The sequence below is a fragment of the Parus major genome, chromosome 3, assembly GCF_001522545.3.
Source record: "Parus major isolate Abel chromosome 3, Parus_major1.1, whole genome shotgun sequence".
NCBI lineage: Eukaryota > Metazoa > Chordata > Aves > Passeriformes > Paridae > Parus > Parus major.
The window spans coordinates 37,473,017-37,493,606 of NC_031770.1; the positions used below are offsets into that span (position 1 = coordinate 37,473,017).

At 37.2% G+C, this 20,590-nt stretch overlaps 1 protein-coding gene across 1 annotated transcript in view; it reads left to right on the top strand.

The window, feature by feature from the left end:
* Positions 1 to 233: 233 nt before the first annotated feature.
* The window catches only part of PACRG (parkin coregulated), a 215,193-nt gene continuing 194,836 nt past the window's right edge, over positions 234 to 20,590 (top strand). Inside the window, exons 1-2 of the mRNA XM_015621001.3 lie at positions 234 to 623; positions 848 to 1,033. Coding sequence (XP_015476487.1) covers positions 890 to 1,033 — 144 coding nt within the window. The 5' untranslated portion in view covers positions 234 to 623; positions 848 to 889. The remainder of the gene's footprint in view (positions 624 to 847; positions 1,034 to 20,590) is intronic.

The window sequence follows — 20,590 nt, forward strand, 5'->3', positions numbered from 1 at the left end:
AGGGCGGATCTGCATCCGGGCTCGTCCCGCTCCCTGACGCGCTCACTCACCGATCATGGCGGCGGCGGCGGGCGCGGGGGAGGAGAGGGGCGACGCGTGCGTGCACGCGCGCGCACGTGCCGGCCGCGCCTGCAGCTCGAGCACTTCCCCTGTAGCCGCCCTGGGGGGTCGCGCGCGACGGCGGGCAGGGTGGGCCGGCCCTGAACGCGCATGCGCCTTAGAGAGGGAGGTGGAGGCGCACGCTGGGCTCTCTGGGTAGCGTAGTTTTTGGCCGGTGTCACACCCGCCCACGCTCTTCTCACGTCATCGCCTCACATTTCCCCCCCACACCGCTAATGACTTTCTCGTTAATTGCTGTCCGCCGCCCCTATGTACGGTGCATCGGGCGTAGGTACAGCTGTGCGGGGCCGGGCGATGCCGACGGGGCTCTCTGTGATTTCCCTCCCGCTTCCCCGGCGGGTTGTTGACGCGTTGCCTGGCGACGGTCGGGTGGCCGAGGGACCGCGCGTGGCGGCAGGTGCCCAACGGAGCCCCAGAGGGACCCGCAGGGCCGGACCCGGCGGGGGGACAGCAGCGGGCGGACGGACAGGGGCGAGGACCCCCCCGAGGGACAAGGACATCAGGTGGTGATGAAAGGGCTGGGACACGGCGGAGGAGGGGGACGAGCTGGGATGTTGCAGAAGGGAATTGGGGGCGAGGGGCAGACAAGGGGGGGGCCTGTGAGGGGCAGGGAAGGCGCGGATCGGGTGTGTGGGGCTGTCGCTGGTTGTGCAGGGAGCGGAGTCGGACGTGCTGCCTGCTCTAACTCGCTGGGCGCGGGACGCTGATGTTCGCTTGTTTTTTCCAGTCCGTAATTTGCCTCTGGTCCGTCGCGGGTGCCGGTGGGGAGATGGTAATTGAGGAGGGGGGGCCCGGCCCCTCAAAGCCCGCAGGTGACAGGCGCCCCCGGCAGCGGGAGAAGAAGGACAAGCAGCAGGACAAGCAGCAGGCCTGCGAGGGATTCAGTATTAGAGCCATGATGAAAAACAGCGTGGTAGGTTTGCTGCTGGCGTAGAGGTGATACTAATTAACTCAACTTACCCAAGAAGCATAGCAAGACAGATAAAACTTGTCAGCAAGGTGTGCGAGTTGCTAATACCTTATCTGGACTTTGTCTTGATGCTGAAATTATCCTCAGACTCTGCAAAAGTATTACCACGAGGTAACTGTGCCTGTGGAAGTTGTGATGCTTTCACCAAGTGCTTTGCCTTGGTACCATAATTTTTTCTTTTTTGTGTGGTTTTGTATTGGAAGTGCACATTCTGTTAAACTGCCAGCCTGTGGAATTGTGTGTGAGGCTTACTGCCTCTCACTTAGCAAAATGCTGTCAAGTAGTAGTGCAGTATTTCTCAAAAGTTTTCATACACTGGCATAGTATATAAAATTGATGTGAGTGTCACATAGGATGGCAGAGATCTGGCAAACAGATTAACAGATTTTTAAAACAAGCCTGGAAAATAACAAAAAGCTTCCACATCATCTAGGAGAATACTAAATAAAGGTTAGTTCTCCATCTTGTAGTTCGAAGACAGAGAAATCGACCCAACAAGTAACAGTCACAATTTCTAATGAACTTGGAGGCTTGGGAGTTAAAATAGTAGTATAAAGTCCCTTCAAATCTCTTTTTACTATTTTATTTGTCTACCTTTATCAGAATTTAGGCGTTAAAAAGCTTCAACTAGTACAGAGTAAAATGTTCAACATGTAAGTGGATGAGGTAATATTACCATACATCTCTGCCTAAACTCCTAAATTGTGTTCTTCATTTGGACACAATTCAAGGTGTTAGCAAAGGCTTGAGCCCTCAAGGGTTTTTTTTTAAATCTATACGGTGTTCTGACAGCTGTTATGAAATACGTTATTTCCCTTTGTTTTGCTGAAGTGATCTTCCTGGAGCAGTCACTCTGATCTTGTTATCTGCAAAAACATTCTCTTAAAAACCTAAACAATCGTATCTTTAAAGAAATTTTAAGTAGAGTAAAAGTTGTGTACCAGCAAAACTTCCTTCTTATTAGTAAAACTAAAATATATTTCACCTTACCTGGAAAAACACAAGGCGAACACAACCAAAAAATCCCTTTGTTTTAGAGATTTGTTGTTGGTTTGTTTTTATTCTGCAGATGCATGGAATAGACTATAATACTGCAGCAACCTTTAGGATTAATTTTTTAAATATGTTTCCTGTTCTGTGGAAAAAAAATCAAGTAATGGATATTTGCCCATGGTTGTTTACATCTAGATATGTAAAAGATGATTTTGTTTAGAAGAATCAGCAGTTTCAATGGAGTTTGAGAAATACATACTTAATTTTAAAAAAGGAGCTGTGACTTAACATAACTATGAGTTTAATCAGAATTTAGGGGTTTTTTTAAATATTTATAGAATATTAACTTTTATGGCTGCATCTCTAATTTCCTAAACATGAACAGAACATTAAATCATATGATACTGTCATTAAGCAACTGCACACAGGTAAATCAGCTGCCTTTGCAGCTACTCAATAACAGAAATTACTTTCTTTGTCATGGACATCTGGAAATTATTTAACCCAGCTTCCCACTTGAAGTGGGCCTGTCATCAGCACTCATATCAGGTCAGTGAAGGGTTTTCCTGGCTAAACTGTGAAACCCCCCAACATCAGGGTTTGCCTGACCTCTCCAGGAAACCTCTTTCATTTCTGCCCTTCTTGTCTGCCCCCTTGTCTGCCCTCAGACCTGTCAGAGCTCAGGTTTACAGTGTTCTGACCTGCTGCACATGTTCTACTCATATCTAGGTTGGAAGCTCTGAAACTCTTAGTGGTCTTGGGAGATTCACAGTGCCAGGGCTATGTTTTGCAAAAGCTCCAACTGCAGTCAGGCAGCCACCAGAATAATTTCCAGTCAGTGTGCAAAAAAACCAGGATAGAGTAAGGAATATCTCATTGCCACACTGTCTGTGCAGAAGTGGGAGTTCCTTTACTCTTTTCCAACTACTTTGTAAATGGAGCTTTAGATTTATTAAGTACTCACTTGTCAGAGGTTGACATCATTGAAGAAGTTCTCATAGAAGCTGGAGTTGACTGGAGGGTTAGAAACACAGTAGGAATATCTAGTTAAGACATGGTAATTCTTTTTGTTAACAGCATGATAAGGCATAGGGTTAAACGTGTTTGGCATCTCCAGGTCAAACAATGAGGTATTGATTAATAGCCTTTGGTGCAAGCATGTAGTTAGTCTTAAATTCTTAGTGTAGAGTATTAAGAGATTACCATTATGCACATATGACTGTAAATATTGTAGTAAATGTTCCAGAATTCTTTTACATTGCTTGGGCAAAGTGTGCTTTACTAAGCTGTTTTTCATTCATCTTCCTGAATAAAGTCTGCTTTCATAGTAGAAATTAAGTAGATACAATATTTAAGACTTTTCCCAGGTCTCGCTAAGCCCGAAAGTTGCTTAGTGAAATACAATGCTTAAATATTCACCTAAAAATGGTCCTGAACTGAATAAAGTGGATAAGTTATTCCAAAACTATTAATTTATATAGCAATTTAGATTAAAAGCAAGGTTCAATAAAGGTCTTCTATAATAACAATCTACATTTGCATTTTAATTGTTTTGTCCTCCAGTGGAATCAACAATGTTATGTGCTCTTTCTTCAGAGGTACTGCATGTAGAATTATGAATACAATTAAAAATGAATATATAGACTAGCAAGTATAGAAGTGTCTGAACATGAATGTGGACAGCAGGAAGTTATCTCTGTTCACTTCTGATCCTCTCTAAATGATATTTGCCTATTTTCTGCAACTGTAGGTAAGAGAATAGAGTGTTAGTGTCCCACTTTTCTGTAATGTGCCAGTGGTAAAAGCAGTTTCTTTAAGGACGGGATTTATTTTAGTACTTAAAGGAAACAGTAGAAAGGTAATTCATATCTCCCAAGTTTTGAAGTTTATTACATTCATCAGAAATTTTGACATCACTCAGAAACTGCCTCCAGGAGCAGGCCACAGGGAGAGAATGAGAGCGTTTACTAGATGACCTTAGAAAGGAAGGGATGCTAAAAATTGTTTCTAGATTTCTAATACCAAAGCAGCTGTTCAACCTTAGAGAGTCTTAGCTATGTGTGGGGCACAGCTTTAGGCAGAAAAATAGTTATTTGTATTGCAGATCTGGATTTTCATTCTTCTGTTCCGCATTTAGGAGTCTGCAGTCTGTATGTATTGGGATGAGTTTTCAGTCTTTGAACTTTAAACACTTCTTTCAAGCCATTTTCAGTAATGTGTGTTGTGAAGGGCTTTCTTACCCTTTACCATTTGATAATATCTCACAGCAAAAGTTTCATTTTAACCATAATGTGATTTGTTTATGTTCTGAACTTTTTGATTTGTCATTACATTTATATTCATCCACACTGTGTAACCAAGACTACTTTTGTTATTTACCTTGTAGCAGTCAAAGTTTCTGATTTGATTTTGAGGCTATAGGAAAGAATACGAGAAAGAAGTTGTATCTTTTGATTATAACAGCTAATTTATTAGAAATAGCAGTGTGTTTTGGGGAAAATAGATGTCAAGTTAAAGGAATGTTTTGATAAATGTATATTGAGAAGTAACACATCTGGTTTGGAGGAACTTCTCCAGTTTAACAATAGCAATTGTGTACAATCTACAAGTGCACTTCAGTGAACACTGTGAGACAATTTAAACTGTCAGTGCTCTGGAAAGCAGTCCTATCTTCTTCCTCTCTCAGGCTGTTTAGTACTGCTGCCCGTTGTTATGTCCTCATTTGTACAATGTTGGTTGCTCAGAGAACTGATCCTGCTGAAAATACTCCAGCCTGTTAAACCTCAGTGTTGAACTGCTGTCTGTGGGATTGAGGCAAACAAAGCTTCTGCTTTAACAAGGTTCATCTGTTTTGCCCTTCTCCCTGTCCTGATTGTGTGCTTCCATCTCTCCTTTTGCACTGACATTGTTTTTTCTTGCAAATATTGAGTAAGTTGGATCAGCTGTAACGGCTCTTAAGTTAATATATGCAACTAGAAGGGAAGCAGAATAATGCCAGCACAAGCTGTGTGTGTGGGAATCTACCCTTTTGGCAACATTGCAGTCTTAATTCATTTAAAACCGGTTATGATATCGAGTTCTAGCAGAGTAATTCCACAAGCATTTACAGCAGCATAAACTTGTATTGAGACAATTGAGAGGTGTTGTTTTTATCCCTGGACATTTATTCTTTGCGCAATATGAACTTTTGTATGGCTTTGCAGTGAACAGGACAGAGGCCCTGGTTAAATCTAGATTAAAAGCAGGTCAACTTTTTTTTATTTAATAGAATTTTAATAGACTTGACATACACTTTGATAGCAGTGTAAGCTCACAAAAGTTGTCACTGCTACAGCTGTGCCTGTGTCTGCTGCCTGTTTGTACCGCCTCCTTTGTGCCAGTACACAGTCATCCCAGTGGATTGATGAGGCACTTCAGTTGCATTAAGCTCAAACATGAAAAGCTTCAACAAAAGAAGGTTTTTATTTCCCCTCATAAAGCTAGTTTCCATTCCAATTCCATGCTGGTATTTACTGTAATGACCTCTTTGATAGTATAATGTAAAAGCAGAATATACAGAAAAAATACTAATGCTTAAGACCGTAATTTCCTCAAAAAGCTCCTATTTCATATTATGTTTTTCAGCTATAACCTAGATGGCTTAATCATGCTGCTCTTATTTTAAAATACTTCAAAGTCAGCACTTTATTTTTGTGAATGTGGTGAAAGGTTGGTTTTGTTCATAGCTGCAGTGTGAGGATGAAAAGATCAATTTCTTACCATGAGCATGAAGAAATCATGCTGCTTCATTTATGAAAATCATTTTACATTTGAATCTTCAGTAAATCTTCTAATTCAGTCATATGATTTAAAATAGTAAGTAAATTATCAGTTAGATTGTTTTGTAGTTTGATTGACAATTCTTGTATTAAATCACTTAATTTGATTCATGATATTTTACACAGAAAAAGACATGAGGTTTTAAGTTTCACGTTTAGAGAAGGTAAAAGTAAATTGATTTTAAAACATTATGGCAGTGCTTTTTCGAAACTCCTCTGCTAATTACTTTTTTATGAGCTAGTGAATGAAATATTCTAACTGGAAATTATTGCAGCAATAGTTGTCAAATTCTGTCAATTCCTGCATAGGAATTAAACTATTTTAAACTTTGCAAACTGTTTATAGATTTCATACAAGTTAAAATCCTTCAGTGCTCTGAGTATATGGGTATCTTCATCTGTTGTTTCTCTGAAAAAAGATGGTATTTTTCCATTTTGAGATTTCTTTTTACTACAAATGTAGGAATTTGGAACAAATTATTAAACTATACTTAATAGGAATAGTCTCTGAACATGATTTTAAGCTGTCAGCTTGCTGTGTAGTAGGGAATTATCTAATGTCAGCATTTCCTACATGCACCTGAGTATGCCTCTGGAGCCAACCAGTTGAAAATGTGAAAGATATGATTTAGAATGCATCTACCATACACCCTTCCCAGTACTAAGTCTCCAGAACAGTTTCCTAAGAAATGGACGCATATTCTTTTAACTTGTTATCTTCAATTTCATTCAAGAAAAATCCTGTACTCTGTAGAGGCTTCAGCCTTTGTCTTAGTGTTCTCCCTGTTAGGTGATTGGGAATGCTTTAAGATGCTACTTGAAGTGAGTTCAGTGAAGAGCCATCAAGGAAGGGTTCTGGAGCTTGTGTTGCAGGAGGAGAGATTGAGGGGAAATCTATTTCAGCCTGGAAAAGAGAAAGCTGCCAGGATACCAGCCACTATGGTAATAGGTCATAACTGACCTAGTGACCCAATAGCTGTGAGAAAGCTGTCAGGAAGAAAAGGCCAGTCTATTCTCCCTAGTGTCTCTAGAGGACAAGATGTGTGTTGAAATAAGGTGTTAGTGATGGTGAAAAGGTTTTTCAGAGTGAGGATAGTCAAGCACTGCATGTTTAGTCAAGGTTTCCCAGAGCTGTGCAGTCCTCTTGGAGATTTTCAAGACCCAAATGGAAAAAAAGCCTTGAACAACATGTTCTGAGATAACCATGCTTGGAGAAAGGGATTGAATTGGAGACTTCTTGGGGTAAATTTTCAACCTGAATTTTCCCATGATTCTACATCTTCCATATTATGGTTATGTGCAGTCACTCCATGGCCTTGGTGCTGCTAAGGTCAGACAAATTAGTGATGACTAATTTACTTTCTGTTTGGACAATGAAAAAGGCAGTTGGAGGTTTTTGTTTTAATAAATACGCTGCTTTTCTGAAGATGTGGAGGTATAATAAACACACCTCCCTTCTGACCCTCAGAGAAACTATAGAATGCTGTATTGTTCCAGTTATAATAGTGAACTACATCACAAAGCTCAGGTTGGCTTTCTGAATACAGTTGAGTGAGCCTGCATCAGTGCTTGGGTATCAGCAACATGTGCTTATTAGACTGAGTTTAGCTGCAGCCTAATTCTTCTTATGTGGTCTGCTGCAAGTATGCAGGGAGTGCTGATGCCAAGTATGCAATGAATGCTCCAAGGAATTGGAGCAGTTGGCCATGTCTGTAGCTGTCAGCTTCTGGATGCTGTGCCTTGTCTCACAGTCTCCTCTTGTCACTGCTAAAACTTAATGCTGGAAGCTTTAAGTGGGTGTAGGAGACAGGAGATGTAGCTCAGTGGCATGTGCACTAGGAAAAGGAGTGGGGAAACAGAAAAGGAACTGAATGTGATTCCCTAAAGTGGGGACCTGAATGATCACTAACACAGTATGATTTTTCCTATGGTTGTGTTCCCAGACTTTGCAGGCAGAGTGTGCTGGAGTCTGTAGCATGGAAATTAAACTATTCCTTCTTTCCATAATACTTTGGGTAATATAGATGTTTCATCTATGTTAAATTGAAATTACCTGGTAAGACTTTAAGGGGTCAGAGAGGTTTCATTTTTTTCACGAGGTTTTCCTAACCATTTTGACATGACAATTATTGTGAAGTCAAAAAAAGTTGTAGCAAACCATACTATGGCTACATTGATAAAATTTCTAGACAGTGTTATAAAAAAAAACTACTTTGAAAGACTGACTGGTTCCTCTTAAAAGTAGTTGATTCTTTTATACACTTGACATCCTGATAAGCAGTTTAGCATAGCTTTTCATTTTCATAGCATAGTTAAATAATTTTTGCTGGAAAATTTACTGTGCTTTGATGTATTCCTTTCTTAGATAAAATACATGTCAGATAAAATGGTAAGTTCCTGTATGGGGTCACAGTGTGCTGAATGTGGAATTATGGAATCTTGTGTTTAGTAGTTGCACTCTGATTCTGTAGATACTTGTTTCTTATAGTTGCAAATTTTGGACTTTGACAAGTGTAAGAGGATGCCTGCAAATAAAGGCATTGCTCCTGAGAGCAATTTAATTCTAGTCAGACCTTTTGTGAAATTTCTGTTGTGCCTCTTGACTGAAGAAAACAGGATTCTGATGTGATAATAAAACCTGCCTTAATTATAATAGAATGATATACATATAATTTCATACACTTGTGATGTTCTCTTTTAATGTAAGATTTTTCTTTTTAAAAAAATTACTTTTCACGCATCTTTCTGTAGGGGCTAATGTCTAGATCTTGATAGCAAGATAACAAAAAGACTGATTTAAGTTTCACAATAGAGGTATGGGATCCAGACTAGCTTTGTTTGGTGGGGTTTGATTGTTGGTTGATTCAATTTTTTGTGTAATGAAAGACTTTTTAAACAAGTGTATACTGCGGTTAGTACAAAAGTTCTGGACAACATGTCAAAGTTAAAACGTAAAATACATCATAGAAATATCTCTGCAATGAAAACTCTTGAAGCAAGCATGGCATGCTGTAACTTCCTGTGTAACAACCAGCTGGAGGAAGAGTATATCTTGAAAGTTATGTTTGGGGCCTGTTTTATTGGTCAGAAGCATATTAATGAGACTGTTATGTGTGGTTGGTAGGCAATACATAGTATTCTGTGCAAAAACTGACCTAGATGCAAATCAGAGGATACACTGTTTTCTTTCCCATTTTATGCACTTAGGACATCCATTGGTTTTGCCATCACCACATGAGCATTTTTAATAATTTTTGTCTTGCTCTGTGTCTCATTATAATATGAAAGAACTACTTCTGCATAAGTTGTTTGGACTTACTAGGTGTTCTTAAAAATATCTATTGGTCTTCTAAGTTTAGCAGATTTTCCATTCTTTCAGTAATTGTTAGATAGGATTTCTTTTCTATTTCCATATAAGATTTGTCTTAATGACAGCTGTATTATTAAGCCCATGAATAAAATGTTATTTCCTGAATTTAATTTTTTTTCACTAAAGGAAGCTAGTGAGGGAAGCCCCATGGAAGGAGAATTTCTGCAAGGGAATGAGTGTGCAAGCTTGTGGGCAAGGAATGTCATGACTAAAGAGAACTGGGATTGTGCAAGATCATGCATTTGAGTCTGGTGTGTGCCCCTATGCATGCTTCCACTTCTGGATGCTCCACTGAGTGTGACCATCACAAGCCCCATTTAAAAACAGTATTTAACAGGTGTTCTAAAAAATCTGAAAGCTCTGGATTTAGGTTTCTTTCTTTCTAAGTCTTGGTGCATAGAATTAGGAAGCATACCTAATGATCCAAGTTTTCTGTTTCAAGGCTAATAATTGTATACTTACTAGAAAAGACTGGTGGTCTACATTTAAATCTCTAGAAAAAAATTAATTATTCCCTGGCTTATTTTACTGTCATAATGATGATGTTTTAATGTCACATTATTGTTTTGTATTGGATATCTTCTCAGCTAAAACTGCTTAGGCAAAGCTGCATGCATACTTTTACTGACATTGTAGTCTGAATTTGATAAACCATTTTTATTTTTTCACAGAAGTTGAAAACTTACATTCTTACTTCCCAAAGCAGGTCTATTGATCTCTGTCTGCCTGCACTCTTATCTGCTGTTTGTGCTCACCTTTTCTCTGGCTTTATTTACTTCTCCCCCAGATGGTGTCTTTAGTTTATATCAGTGGATTTCCCTTGCAGTGGTGTTAATCAGCTGGGTGTTTGGGGGGAAAGCAGTTCCACATGGCAAGAAAACTTCTACAGAATGTAAAGCTTATACCTAGACATTATTAAAAAACCCTATATAATAATTTTTACTAGGAAAAAAGTCTCAAAGGAATGAGCTTATTATAATTTTAAATTGCGGTTCTGTAAGGCATGGCAAGGAAATATTTTTCATGGGAAGTATACGTGTATTAGCTGATTATTTTTGTATTTTCATACAGCGTTTTACTGTCTCATGCCATTCTAATTTGTGTGTCCTTCATTCAATTCATCAGGTTTTATATTAATAGTTAAAGGTCAGAGGAACAATTACTCAAAGTTGATTTGATCTCCTGTGTAATGCAGTCTGTCAAATTCAGAAAGTGATTTCTGTATATAATGTGTAACATCTGGTTGAGCTAGGAGATACATTGGTTTTTTTTTAGAAAGTAATGCAACCCAAATGTAATGGTGGTGTCAGAGTCTTTTTTATCTCTAAATTATGCCAGTGCTTAACTTCACCAATGCAATGCTAGTAGAAATTCGCAGTTCATACCTATATGAATTTATCACAGATTAGTCAAATTTCACTGTGCAAATATTTTAGAGTGAGAAAACTATTTACAGAGAAATACTATCCTTAAAAATCCACAAAAGTAACATTTTAGTATGCTTCCGCCTTCTACTTAAAATCTGTTTAACTGATGATTATTTTACGAGTTTCTAGTATGCCTTTGGACATATACAAGATTAATTATAATATTATGATTCAGGACAACAATCAAGTTTTAATATTTTATTTGATGTCTCCTCAAGGCTTTTGGTCATCCAGTTGTTCATCTAGTTTGAAGAATTCATAGATAATGCACTGAAATAGTGTAAAATCCATCACTTTAATTTTAAAACGTAAATTAAATTCCGGTGTATCAAGAAGAAATCTGTGAGTTATGTATTTAAGATTGCAGGTGATTTCACAAACTCATCTTTCTGCTGTTATATGACAAAGCAGTCTTTATAATAGAAATGGTAACTGAGTGCCAACCATTGACAATGATGTGCCTGTCAATAGTATACAATGTTCAGACCTTTGGGTTTAAATTTTATTGAAGAAATTACTGGGTTTTAACACATTTGGTTTTGTTTGGATTGTCATTTTTCCTTTTCCCTGACATCAGATAGAATTGAAATATTTTTCAGCTTAAGTAAGAAAACAAATGAACCTTTACTATCAAAGAACAATCTGCCTCTATTGTACAATGTTCCATTAGACAGTAATAACGAAGTGTATATTGGGTAGAAATATTAAAATATATTTGCAGAAGTAATTAAAGATTACCATTAACAAGTTGGTTAACTCTAGATTTCTTCCCCCTATTTGATATTTGTTTAATTGTTCTTTATGGTGTCACTGTTTGGTTAGATTTAGGCCATTATTCTCCTTATTTTCTCCTATTTATTCTTTTGCTTCTGGCAAGTGGAACACTTTGAGCCCTTATTATTTTATAACATTAAATATTCTTCAGTTTTATTAGTTTTAAGTTAATCTCTTCTAAGATTTATTATTAAAAAAAAACAACTTGCCTAAGGGTGTTGCTGCTGGAGACGAATAGGATCACATGGACACAGCTTGAGGTGTGGTGAAAGGAAGAGATAACTTTATTTCTTCTCTCAGAATTTATAGGTTTCTGACCACGGCCAGGGATTGGATCGTCAGGATAACACCTTCCCAACAGCACTGGCCGTGAGAGATGTCCATCACAAGACGTGTAACAGAAAGAATGTACACATATCTATGTTTACAGTTACTGTCTTGGGAAAGTTTTTAGAAAACTATGTCAGCAAGCTCAGAAGCTGAGTTTTCAGGGCAACATAAGGGTATTTGGTACAATTGTTTAGCCAATGACAAGGCTTAGCATTTCTGAGCAAAATGTTTGTTCTGATTGCCGAAACAGTTCCTCTGAGAGCTCCTTAGCTGAGATACGCATATGACCTTTTTCTGCTTGAAGTCACAGTTTAGAGTTCATACTTAGACTGAATGAGAATCAGCTGCCTCGTAAATGAATGCTCTTCCTGGTGGGCTGGAGGTAGACTCCCTTGTAAAGCCTTCATGGTGTTCTTAACACAGAAATTAACAAAATCATCACCTCTTGAGCTTGTATTCTAACTCCTAAATAAATATGCAAAAGTAGGCAATATTATTTAAGGGGACCTCCCTGAAAACAGGTTTCAGTCTTCAGAAAATAATGTCATGGTCTGCATTTTCAGTAGTCTGATATATCACTTTTATAATCTTGGTTCAAGTGTCTGAACTCTGAAGAGGAATGGAAATTTGCATACATCCCAATATTCAGGGTTGTGTAGGTATTCAGCGTGTCTTCCAGCACCTAAACTTCCAGCTGAAGTGTCTCATTCTCTTCGCCATCATTGAAGGAGCCTGGGTTTAAAGCCTGATTTAGGCTCTTTGAATTTACCCTGATGTCGGAGGCTGGTGTTAAAACCAGTCTTAGGTTTGTACCATGGCTAACTCAATGGGCCAAAAGCTTTTCATTCAGCATCTAGAAAATGCTAGAATGTAAATATTTGTTATTACCTAGTGGGCATTTAAAAAACATTCCACTTAATGTAATATGCTTGTTATATAAAGGCATTCTGTAATCCTCTGTAGGATACTCTATGCTTTAGCCTATATTTTTAGGTTTCTTTATACTTTATTTTTCCAGTCTATTTCCCTGTTTTCTTGATCCCCATCTAACTGACAGCTTTAGGTGTATATTAAATTTACTTCAGGGTCCCATAGACCCACTCTAAGAGACAGAGTTGTTCACAAGGTATCCATTAAGAAGCTATTATTGTGTCTTGTTTTCTAGCAAGTTACAAACTGTCTGATCAAAATTATCATTTTTGATCATGTTTTTCCAAATAAAGGAAATAAGGTATGCTTTTAAGGGAGATCTTCATAAGTATTATCATGGTTCTTGTATTTTCAAAAGGACTCTCCAGAGCCACATAAAATTTGCAGCCTAACCACAGAAGATTATGCTACTACATGAAAAAAAAAACAACTGCGAAAATAAGCTACTGCACTAGGTGCCAATTATTCAAACTAACAAAGCCTGATATACTTCCTGCAGGGTTTTGTTTTGTTTTCTGGTTGATTAGTATAAAAATTAAGTTTCTTTTGCTTTTTAATACAATATAGTATTAAAAGTAACATGACAAACAGGCCTCTTGTTTGGATTGCCCTTCTCTGTTTTCCATTATTTCCAAAAACACAAGGGCAGCTGTTTATGCTTGAAACTGCCATTTCCTCAAATGCAGTTGAAAATGACCAACAAATGCATATCTTTAGGAGTGGAGGCAGGCAAATGTACACATAGCATAGATGTATAAGGCTTATTTCTTCATGACAGTATTTTAGAAAGGGTGTGCATATGCATTCACCATGAAAAGGGATGGGATTACAAAGGAACTAAATCAAACGGCAATATCACAAATGAATCAGGCAATCAAGAAAAAGACTGAGTTCCTTTCAATGAGAAGCCATTTCTTGAAGATGAGAACCTAATAACTGAGCTACATAATTTCATTGTGGAAATGAATAGTCCCTCTCAGAGCCTGGACTTCAGTATTTGAGCTACAAGGACATTAGCGACCTCTGGTTTTCCAGTGAAGTGACTGGTGCCAACAAAGTTGATGACACAGGGCTCAGCAGCACAGTAGAGAACTTGTAGAATCAGAATATCTGGAGCAGATGCTTTTTGAACTTCACTAGTAAGTAGAAGTTATTTTCATGTAGTAAAAGAGGAGAAACCTCTCACTTCCTCACTGGTTCCCATGTTTAACCTATAGGTGTAATTTCATATGACTAAAGGTTCAACAGTCTGTCACTAAGTTTTGCAGTATATTATTGTTTACTAGGTCCTATTGCTGAACCTCCTAATTTTAATGTTCTAGTGATATGAATTTAGTAAGAAGGTATAGCATTTAAGAAACATTTCTCAAATTCTACTAAATGTTTTCTGATGCACAGTTAAAACACACAAATGTAATAATGATGGTAGCCCTTCTAGTTAGCAAAGATTTCAGCTGCAAAGTTACCAGTAAGTCTAAGCATTGTAATATACATGGAAGATTTTATTGTATAAAAAATTTGTGTAGTATTGATGAAAAATGGCCTTGAGGCAGTAAGTTCTTATAAATAAGAATAGAATTCTTATAAATAAAATAAAGTGGTAGATAAAAGGCAGATAGAGGGAACAATTGCTTTGTGTAAGCCAAATACCTGTGTTCCCTTGTGAGAAAAAGACCAAAATAATTTTATCAGTGCTCATTAATATTAAGTATGGTGTTGTAATTTATGTTTATTATGAGTAAACATCTGAGATTAATGTGGTTTTGCTACTTATGTAAGTGAAGGACAATTAATAACATGGAAATACCATTTAATTTCCCAGACCTTATTCACCATTTGTATTTTGGGAAGGGTAATAAAAGGAATTCTTCCAAGAATAGGCATTTTATGGAAAATTTTCATTCACTAATTTTGTTTTAGGAATAAAATGGCCTGAATTACAGAGCTAAGACTATCATGGGACAAAAAATTCTTAATATATTGATAAAGATCCATTTTACATTTTTATTAAAAAAAATCTATTTCGTTATCTGTGTATTCAGTTAATAGACTGGAACTTAAGTATTGCATACTTAATTGCTGGGTTTTTTTCTCAAAACAGTGTGATTTACTGTACACATGGCTGAAACAGAATTCAACTATAAAAATTTAACTTTTTAACCTGCAAAAAAAATCATGCTTTTGCTTAAGATTTGACTAGGAGGTGTTTTGATATTTTCAGAATTTATATACATAAACCTTAATGGAATGTAAAAAAGACAAAAATTTCCCATTTTCACTTCATAAGTGGGTTTGTTTTTTTTATATTTAACTAATTATACTAAGCAGAACTTCTGTTTAGTTGTCCTCCCATAATATGTATTCATATCCTTTAAACTCCAATTTTTTGAAGTACAATATAAAAATCTTGAGAAGGAATTTTTGAGTCTGTCGTCATCATTAGTTGCAGTTGTTTGCATTACGATTGAAAATAAACATGTAGATCATAACATCACTGGAAAACAGGACAACAAAGATGTGTCAGTGCATGTTTATGGAGGGCTGATAGCACTGTTTATGCAGAGATGCTCACTGAAGAAACAGGAGGACCTAAGTGATGTAGTTTTGGCCATCTTGGTCTTGCACTGAGAGTGTACTCGTGTTCCTGATAAAGTGTTCCTTTCTTGTACAGTCACAAGTAAGATATACATATATCTCATTAAAGCTTACAGCACTTTTTGATCCTCAGTGTCTTTTGTCATTTTCATACTTTTCTTTACCACACCTTTCCTTCATTTATTCCAGGCACTTTTTTAACAGTGCATCCCTTTTTTTTCCACAAGTCCAACTGTGTTTGCAGGAATGAAAAAAAATAAGGAATCTGATAGCTTCTGTTGCCACTGAAGTCAGTTGTCTCAAGACTTCTCATAAAGATTTGTGTTAAACAAAACAAGCAGTAGAATCAATCCTTGTAGCATCACACAAATAAAAGCTCTCAGGGCTGGAAAGAAACCACCCATCAGAACTGTCTTGAAATCTGACTGATAGGAGTTGACCTATCCAGTTCAGCATGACTGACTCATTTCTGCCAGTCTCCCAGGCAAGTCAGCAGCACATGGTGATCTTTAGTGTCAAACACTGCTGATAGGTTTAATGAAGTAAGCATGGATATCTTCCTCTGAGCTGTGCCAGAGAGGAAATTGTTTGCAAGCAAGACTAATGTACTCTGAAAGCTGTTACCAAGTTTGAAAGCCTGACTGCCCTGATTTAGGTTCTTGGCAGAGAAGTCAAATTCTGTAGGAGAGTATGTTGTTTAGTTGGCGCTTTCTAATTATTTATTTGATCATTTTTCCCAAAAATAAAATGCTGGGCAGAACATTTGGACTAAGAGGATTTTTGTGGCCTGGGCATTTACACTTCATTTTTCATGTGGTTTAAAAACTGATATACATTGAGATTACATTGGGATGCTCAGGACTTTGTTCGGCTGGGTTTTGGCTTTTTTGCATCTTTAAGGATGCAGATTCTGTATCATCTTTGGATAACCTTCTAATGACTACCCTCATTGTGAAAAAAGATTTTTATAAAGTCAGAATTTATTTCAGTTTGTGACCATTACCTCTTCTTTTTTGTGTTGTGCAGCACTGTGAAGAGCTTGACTCATATCTACTGTGCTCTCATGCTTGTAACTGAAGGCAGCAATGAGATTACTGTTCAGATTCCTCTTCTTAAAGCTGAAAAGTTTCTCTCACTTTCTTCTCATGTGTCATGTACTGCAGTCCTCTCTTCATACTGGTGGCATTCACCAGCCTTGTTTCAACTATTAAAGGAGAATGTTGAATTCCCTCAACACTCTTACGTACTCCAGAATGTAGTAGCCTTGTTTGTCACAAGGGTAAATAAATATTCCATTTGTTGTTCGCAGAAATCCCCCAAGATCTTTCCTACAAAGTTCCGTTCTAACCAGTCAGTGCCTGGTCTGAACTGTTCCAGTACAGAACTTTGCTTTTACTCTTGTTGAACTTTATGAAATTCCTGTCAACTCATTTTGCCAGCCTGTCAAGATGTTTCTGAATGCCTTCCCCAAAATTTGATGTAGAGTGTTGAGTGGCATTAGATGCTGCACATCACATTCATGAATATCTCCATCTCATTAAGATCATGGGTCAATGGGTGAACTCATTTCTACCTCAATTCACTGCTCCTTGAGAGTGACAATGAAGTGACATATTTCTTTTAGATTCCATGATTTTAATATTTTGTTTTTCACCATTTCTTGAAGGGACGAATTGCTTATCCCTTATATGATGAATATAAAAAATATAAATCTGATTTTTTAATCACTATTATAGCTTTGTAAACAGTGTCTTTTATACCTATCATTCCCTCTGATAGCCTGCAGATCTTTCTATATATTTACTATATAAAGTTTGAGTTAAAAAAATATATATAATTAGATTTTCATCATGCAAGAAGGAGCAGTAATGTAATTCGTGTTAACAGGGCCACATGGTTTTACTATTCTTTTCTAGATTATGTAGATTTCTGGTTATGTAATGCAAGTAAAATTTTAGCATCTTAATGGCACTCATAAATATTCCAATGCAGTATTTTAAGTGCTTTCTGAGTTTTGTGCCATTTGAATACTAGTTATTTTTCACTTACAACTCTAGGACTAAGTTGGAAGAAGTTTGTTAATGACTAGGACTTCTATGTGGAGAAATACGTATGGCTAGCTTCTACATAGCTACATCTTTGTATTTCTATTTGATGAAGATTAGAATAAATGTGGGCTGAACATACAGTTGTACTAGCAGGTTAGAGCAAAGCTAAATATTTAAATTAAACAACATAATTGGGAGATGCAGTTTTTAAATATTAAGTTAACTGGACCTACTTTATTAAACTGCATGGAAGGAAAATGGCACTAGAAATTTAATTCTTCTTAATGATGCAAGCTTATAGGTTTATAATGTAACTTTTGAAGCTTCATGTAGTATTGTATATCTTGGCTTTTGTTTATTTACTTTTGAAAGTCAGCCTTTTGGGTTTTTGTCAACTTTTTGCACATGATTTCATTAGTGTTTTATAAAATTTGTCAGGACCGTAAGTAGAGAAAACACGCTGACTAGGTTGGTAATTGGTATTTATTCTGTAATTAGCCTTAGTGAAGATTTATCTACTCTTTCTTTACTTCTCCTGTAACAGTCTGACTTTTTGGTATAGTCTTGTTCCAATCATCTCTTTTGATGAGGTCTAAAGGGTAATCTAAAGTATCCGGTCTTCTGCATAGCATTTAGCCACAGTGTAATCATATTAGCACTCTTTCATTGCATTTCAGTGGTTATAGGGGGGTGGTGATGGTGCACAGTTGTGAAAAGGAACCTCTCTATATTCCGTAGTTTAGTTGGTAGACAGTCTGCAGTGCCAGTAGAAAATTGGCTTGCTTTTGACCAAAAGGATTGCAGATACAAGTGTTCAGAGGTATAATTGAGCAACAAATTACAGTGAATGTGAATTAAACAAAGCATCCTTAGGGGCTTCATGGCAGAAATTGTGTTACTAATTCTTTGAGTTATTACCTCATAATGACTGGCATCCTGAAGATGGTTTGTTCTGTTCTGCAAAATTCTTGCAGAGTTAATTCTATGAAATACTGAGCAACATTTTTCACAATGTTCTGTTCATACTGAGAACTTTATCTCTGGTAATCAGATCACATTGCACAACATAAATGTGTATGCAGTCAAATCAGGCAGAATTTAGAGGAAAATGTTTTCATATTTTAATTTAATTTTAATTAATATTTTAAAAAAAAAGAAATCATCAAGCAACTTCCCTGCAAGTGTTTAGTGTATGACATATTACAGACTTACAGTAAAGGCCAATGGTGGGTAATTTTCAGTTTTATTGCTTCTCCAAAACACTAGTGTATATTAAAAAAATGTATTGTTATGTTCAAATTTCTGATGGAATTTGAAATTTATCTCTCAGGCAGTAAAACATTAATGATTAAAAACTGTAGTAGTTTGCAATTTCTATGATAAAACACCATTGCATTTAACCAGATATATAGCTAGGGATTCATTGCATTGTTCTATAGGTTAATTTATCAGAATTAAGAGTAGAACCTGAAAATATTTAAGGAAAATAAAAGGTTTTCAAGCATTGTTGATTGACTGAAATTAACTTTGACTTGATTGACTATTTTACTAGTTCTTGAAATTCATTGTACTTTACAAACATTTATCGAGGCAACTGGAAAGAATCCAATTTGACGTTAAATTGAAAAGTAGTTTTGCTGGCTTGTTCAGTTTTTAGTTTGTCTGTTAATAATAATTCCATACTGTCAATTGTAATGATGGCATGTGTGGTACCTCAAAACTAAATAGAGCCACCAACCTAACTCAGCAAACAGTAATCATGTATAAACAGCTTCTTCTCACTATTGTGATTAAGGTAAAATGTAAATAAGGTTAATATTCTATGACAAAATATTAGGATGTCAGCTTCTTTCTCTGTTTTCCCCAAATGTTGTCAAGGAATGAGGTCTTTTCTGCAAATCATAAAAATGATTTTTTGTTGTTGTTTTTTTTAAATCAGCATGTCAAATAAAAATGTCTTCTTTTCATCAGAATGTATAATTTGATTATACTCAATGTAGCCTATGAATAAATAATGAATGTATTTACTCTAATGCTCTTATAGTAACATTTGCTTGATTACTGACCGTGCTTTTCCATAATTAAAGCAATGTCTGTAGAGTACCATCAAAGTTAGGCTTTTTTAGGCTTTTCCTAACAAGTATTTTATGGGAACAAAAGTGAGAAAGTACACAGAACCTGATATTTTCCTGTACTTTGTTAATTCATTAATGAATTAATGAAGTTCATTATTTAATTAAATAGAATTAATTTAGTTATTATTATTTTATGCAAAGCTATTTCTATTTCTCAGAATGCTTTTATCATTAATTTCTAAGACCACTGTATTTATATTGAGCTACAGATATCATAAAGATTGGAAAAGACCTCCAAGATTATTGAGTCCAACCTTTGATCAATCACCACCATGTCACCTCAACCATACCAAGTGCCTTATCCATTATTGCTTCTTGAACACTTCTAGGGATGGTGACTTCATGACCTTCCTGTGCAGCCATTCCAATGTCTGATCATTCTTTCAGTGAAGAAATTCTTCTTGATGTCCAAACTGACTCTCCCCTAGCAAAGCTTGAGGATATGTCCTCTCATCCTGTCACTGGCTGCCTGGGAGAAGAGGCCAACTCCCACCTGGTTAAACACTCCTTTCAGGGAGTTATAGAGTGGTTAGGTCATCCCTGAGCCTCCTTTTCTCCAGGCTAAAAATCCTCAGCTCCCTCAGCCACTCTTCATAGGACTTTACTTACACTCTACACCTTTCACCAGCTTCCTTGCCCTTCTCTGGACTTGCTCCAGCATCTCAATGTCTTTCTTGAAGTCGGTGCCCAGAACTGGCCAAAAGACTTTAGGTGCAGCCTCACAAGTGTCGAGTATAGTGTACAGTGCCAAGTACGATCACTTCCCCCATCCTGCTGGCCACTCTATTGCTGATACAGGTACAGATGTCACTGGCCTTCTTGGCCCCCATGGCACACACTGGCTCATGTCCAGCCAGCTGTTGATGAGCACTTCCAGGTCCTTTTCTTCCAGGCAGTTTTCCAACCACTTTGCCCCTAGCCTGTAGCACTGCATGGGGTTGTTACGACACAAGGGCAGGACCGAGCACTTCTTACTGAACCACATACAATTGGTCTCTGCCCGTTGATCCAGCCTGTCCAGATCCCTCTGCAGAGCCTTCCTACATTCCAGCAGACCACCTTGTGTAATCTGCTGACCTG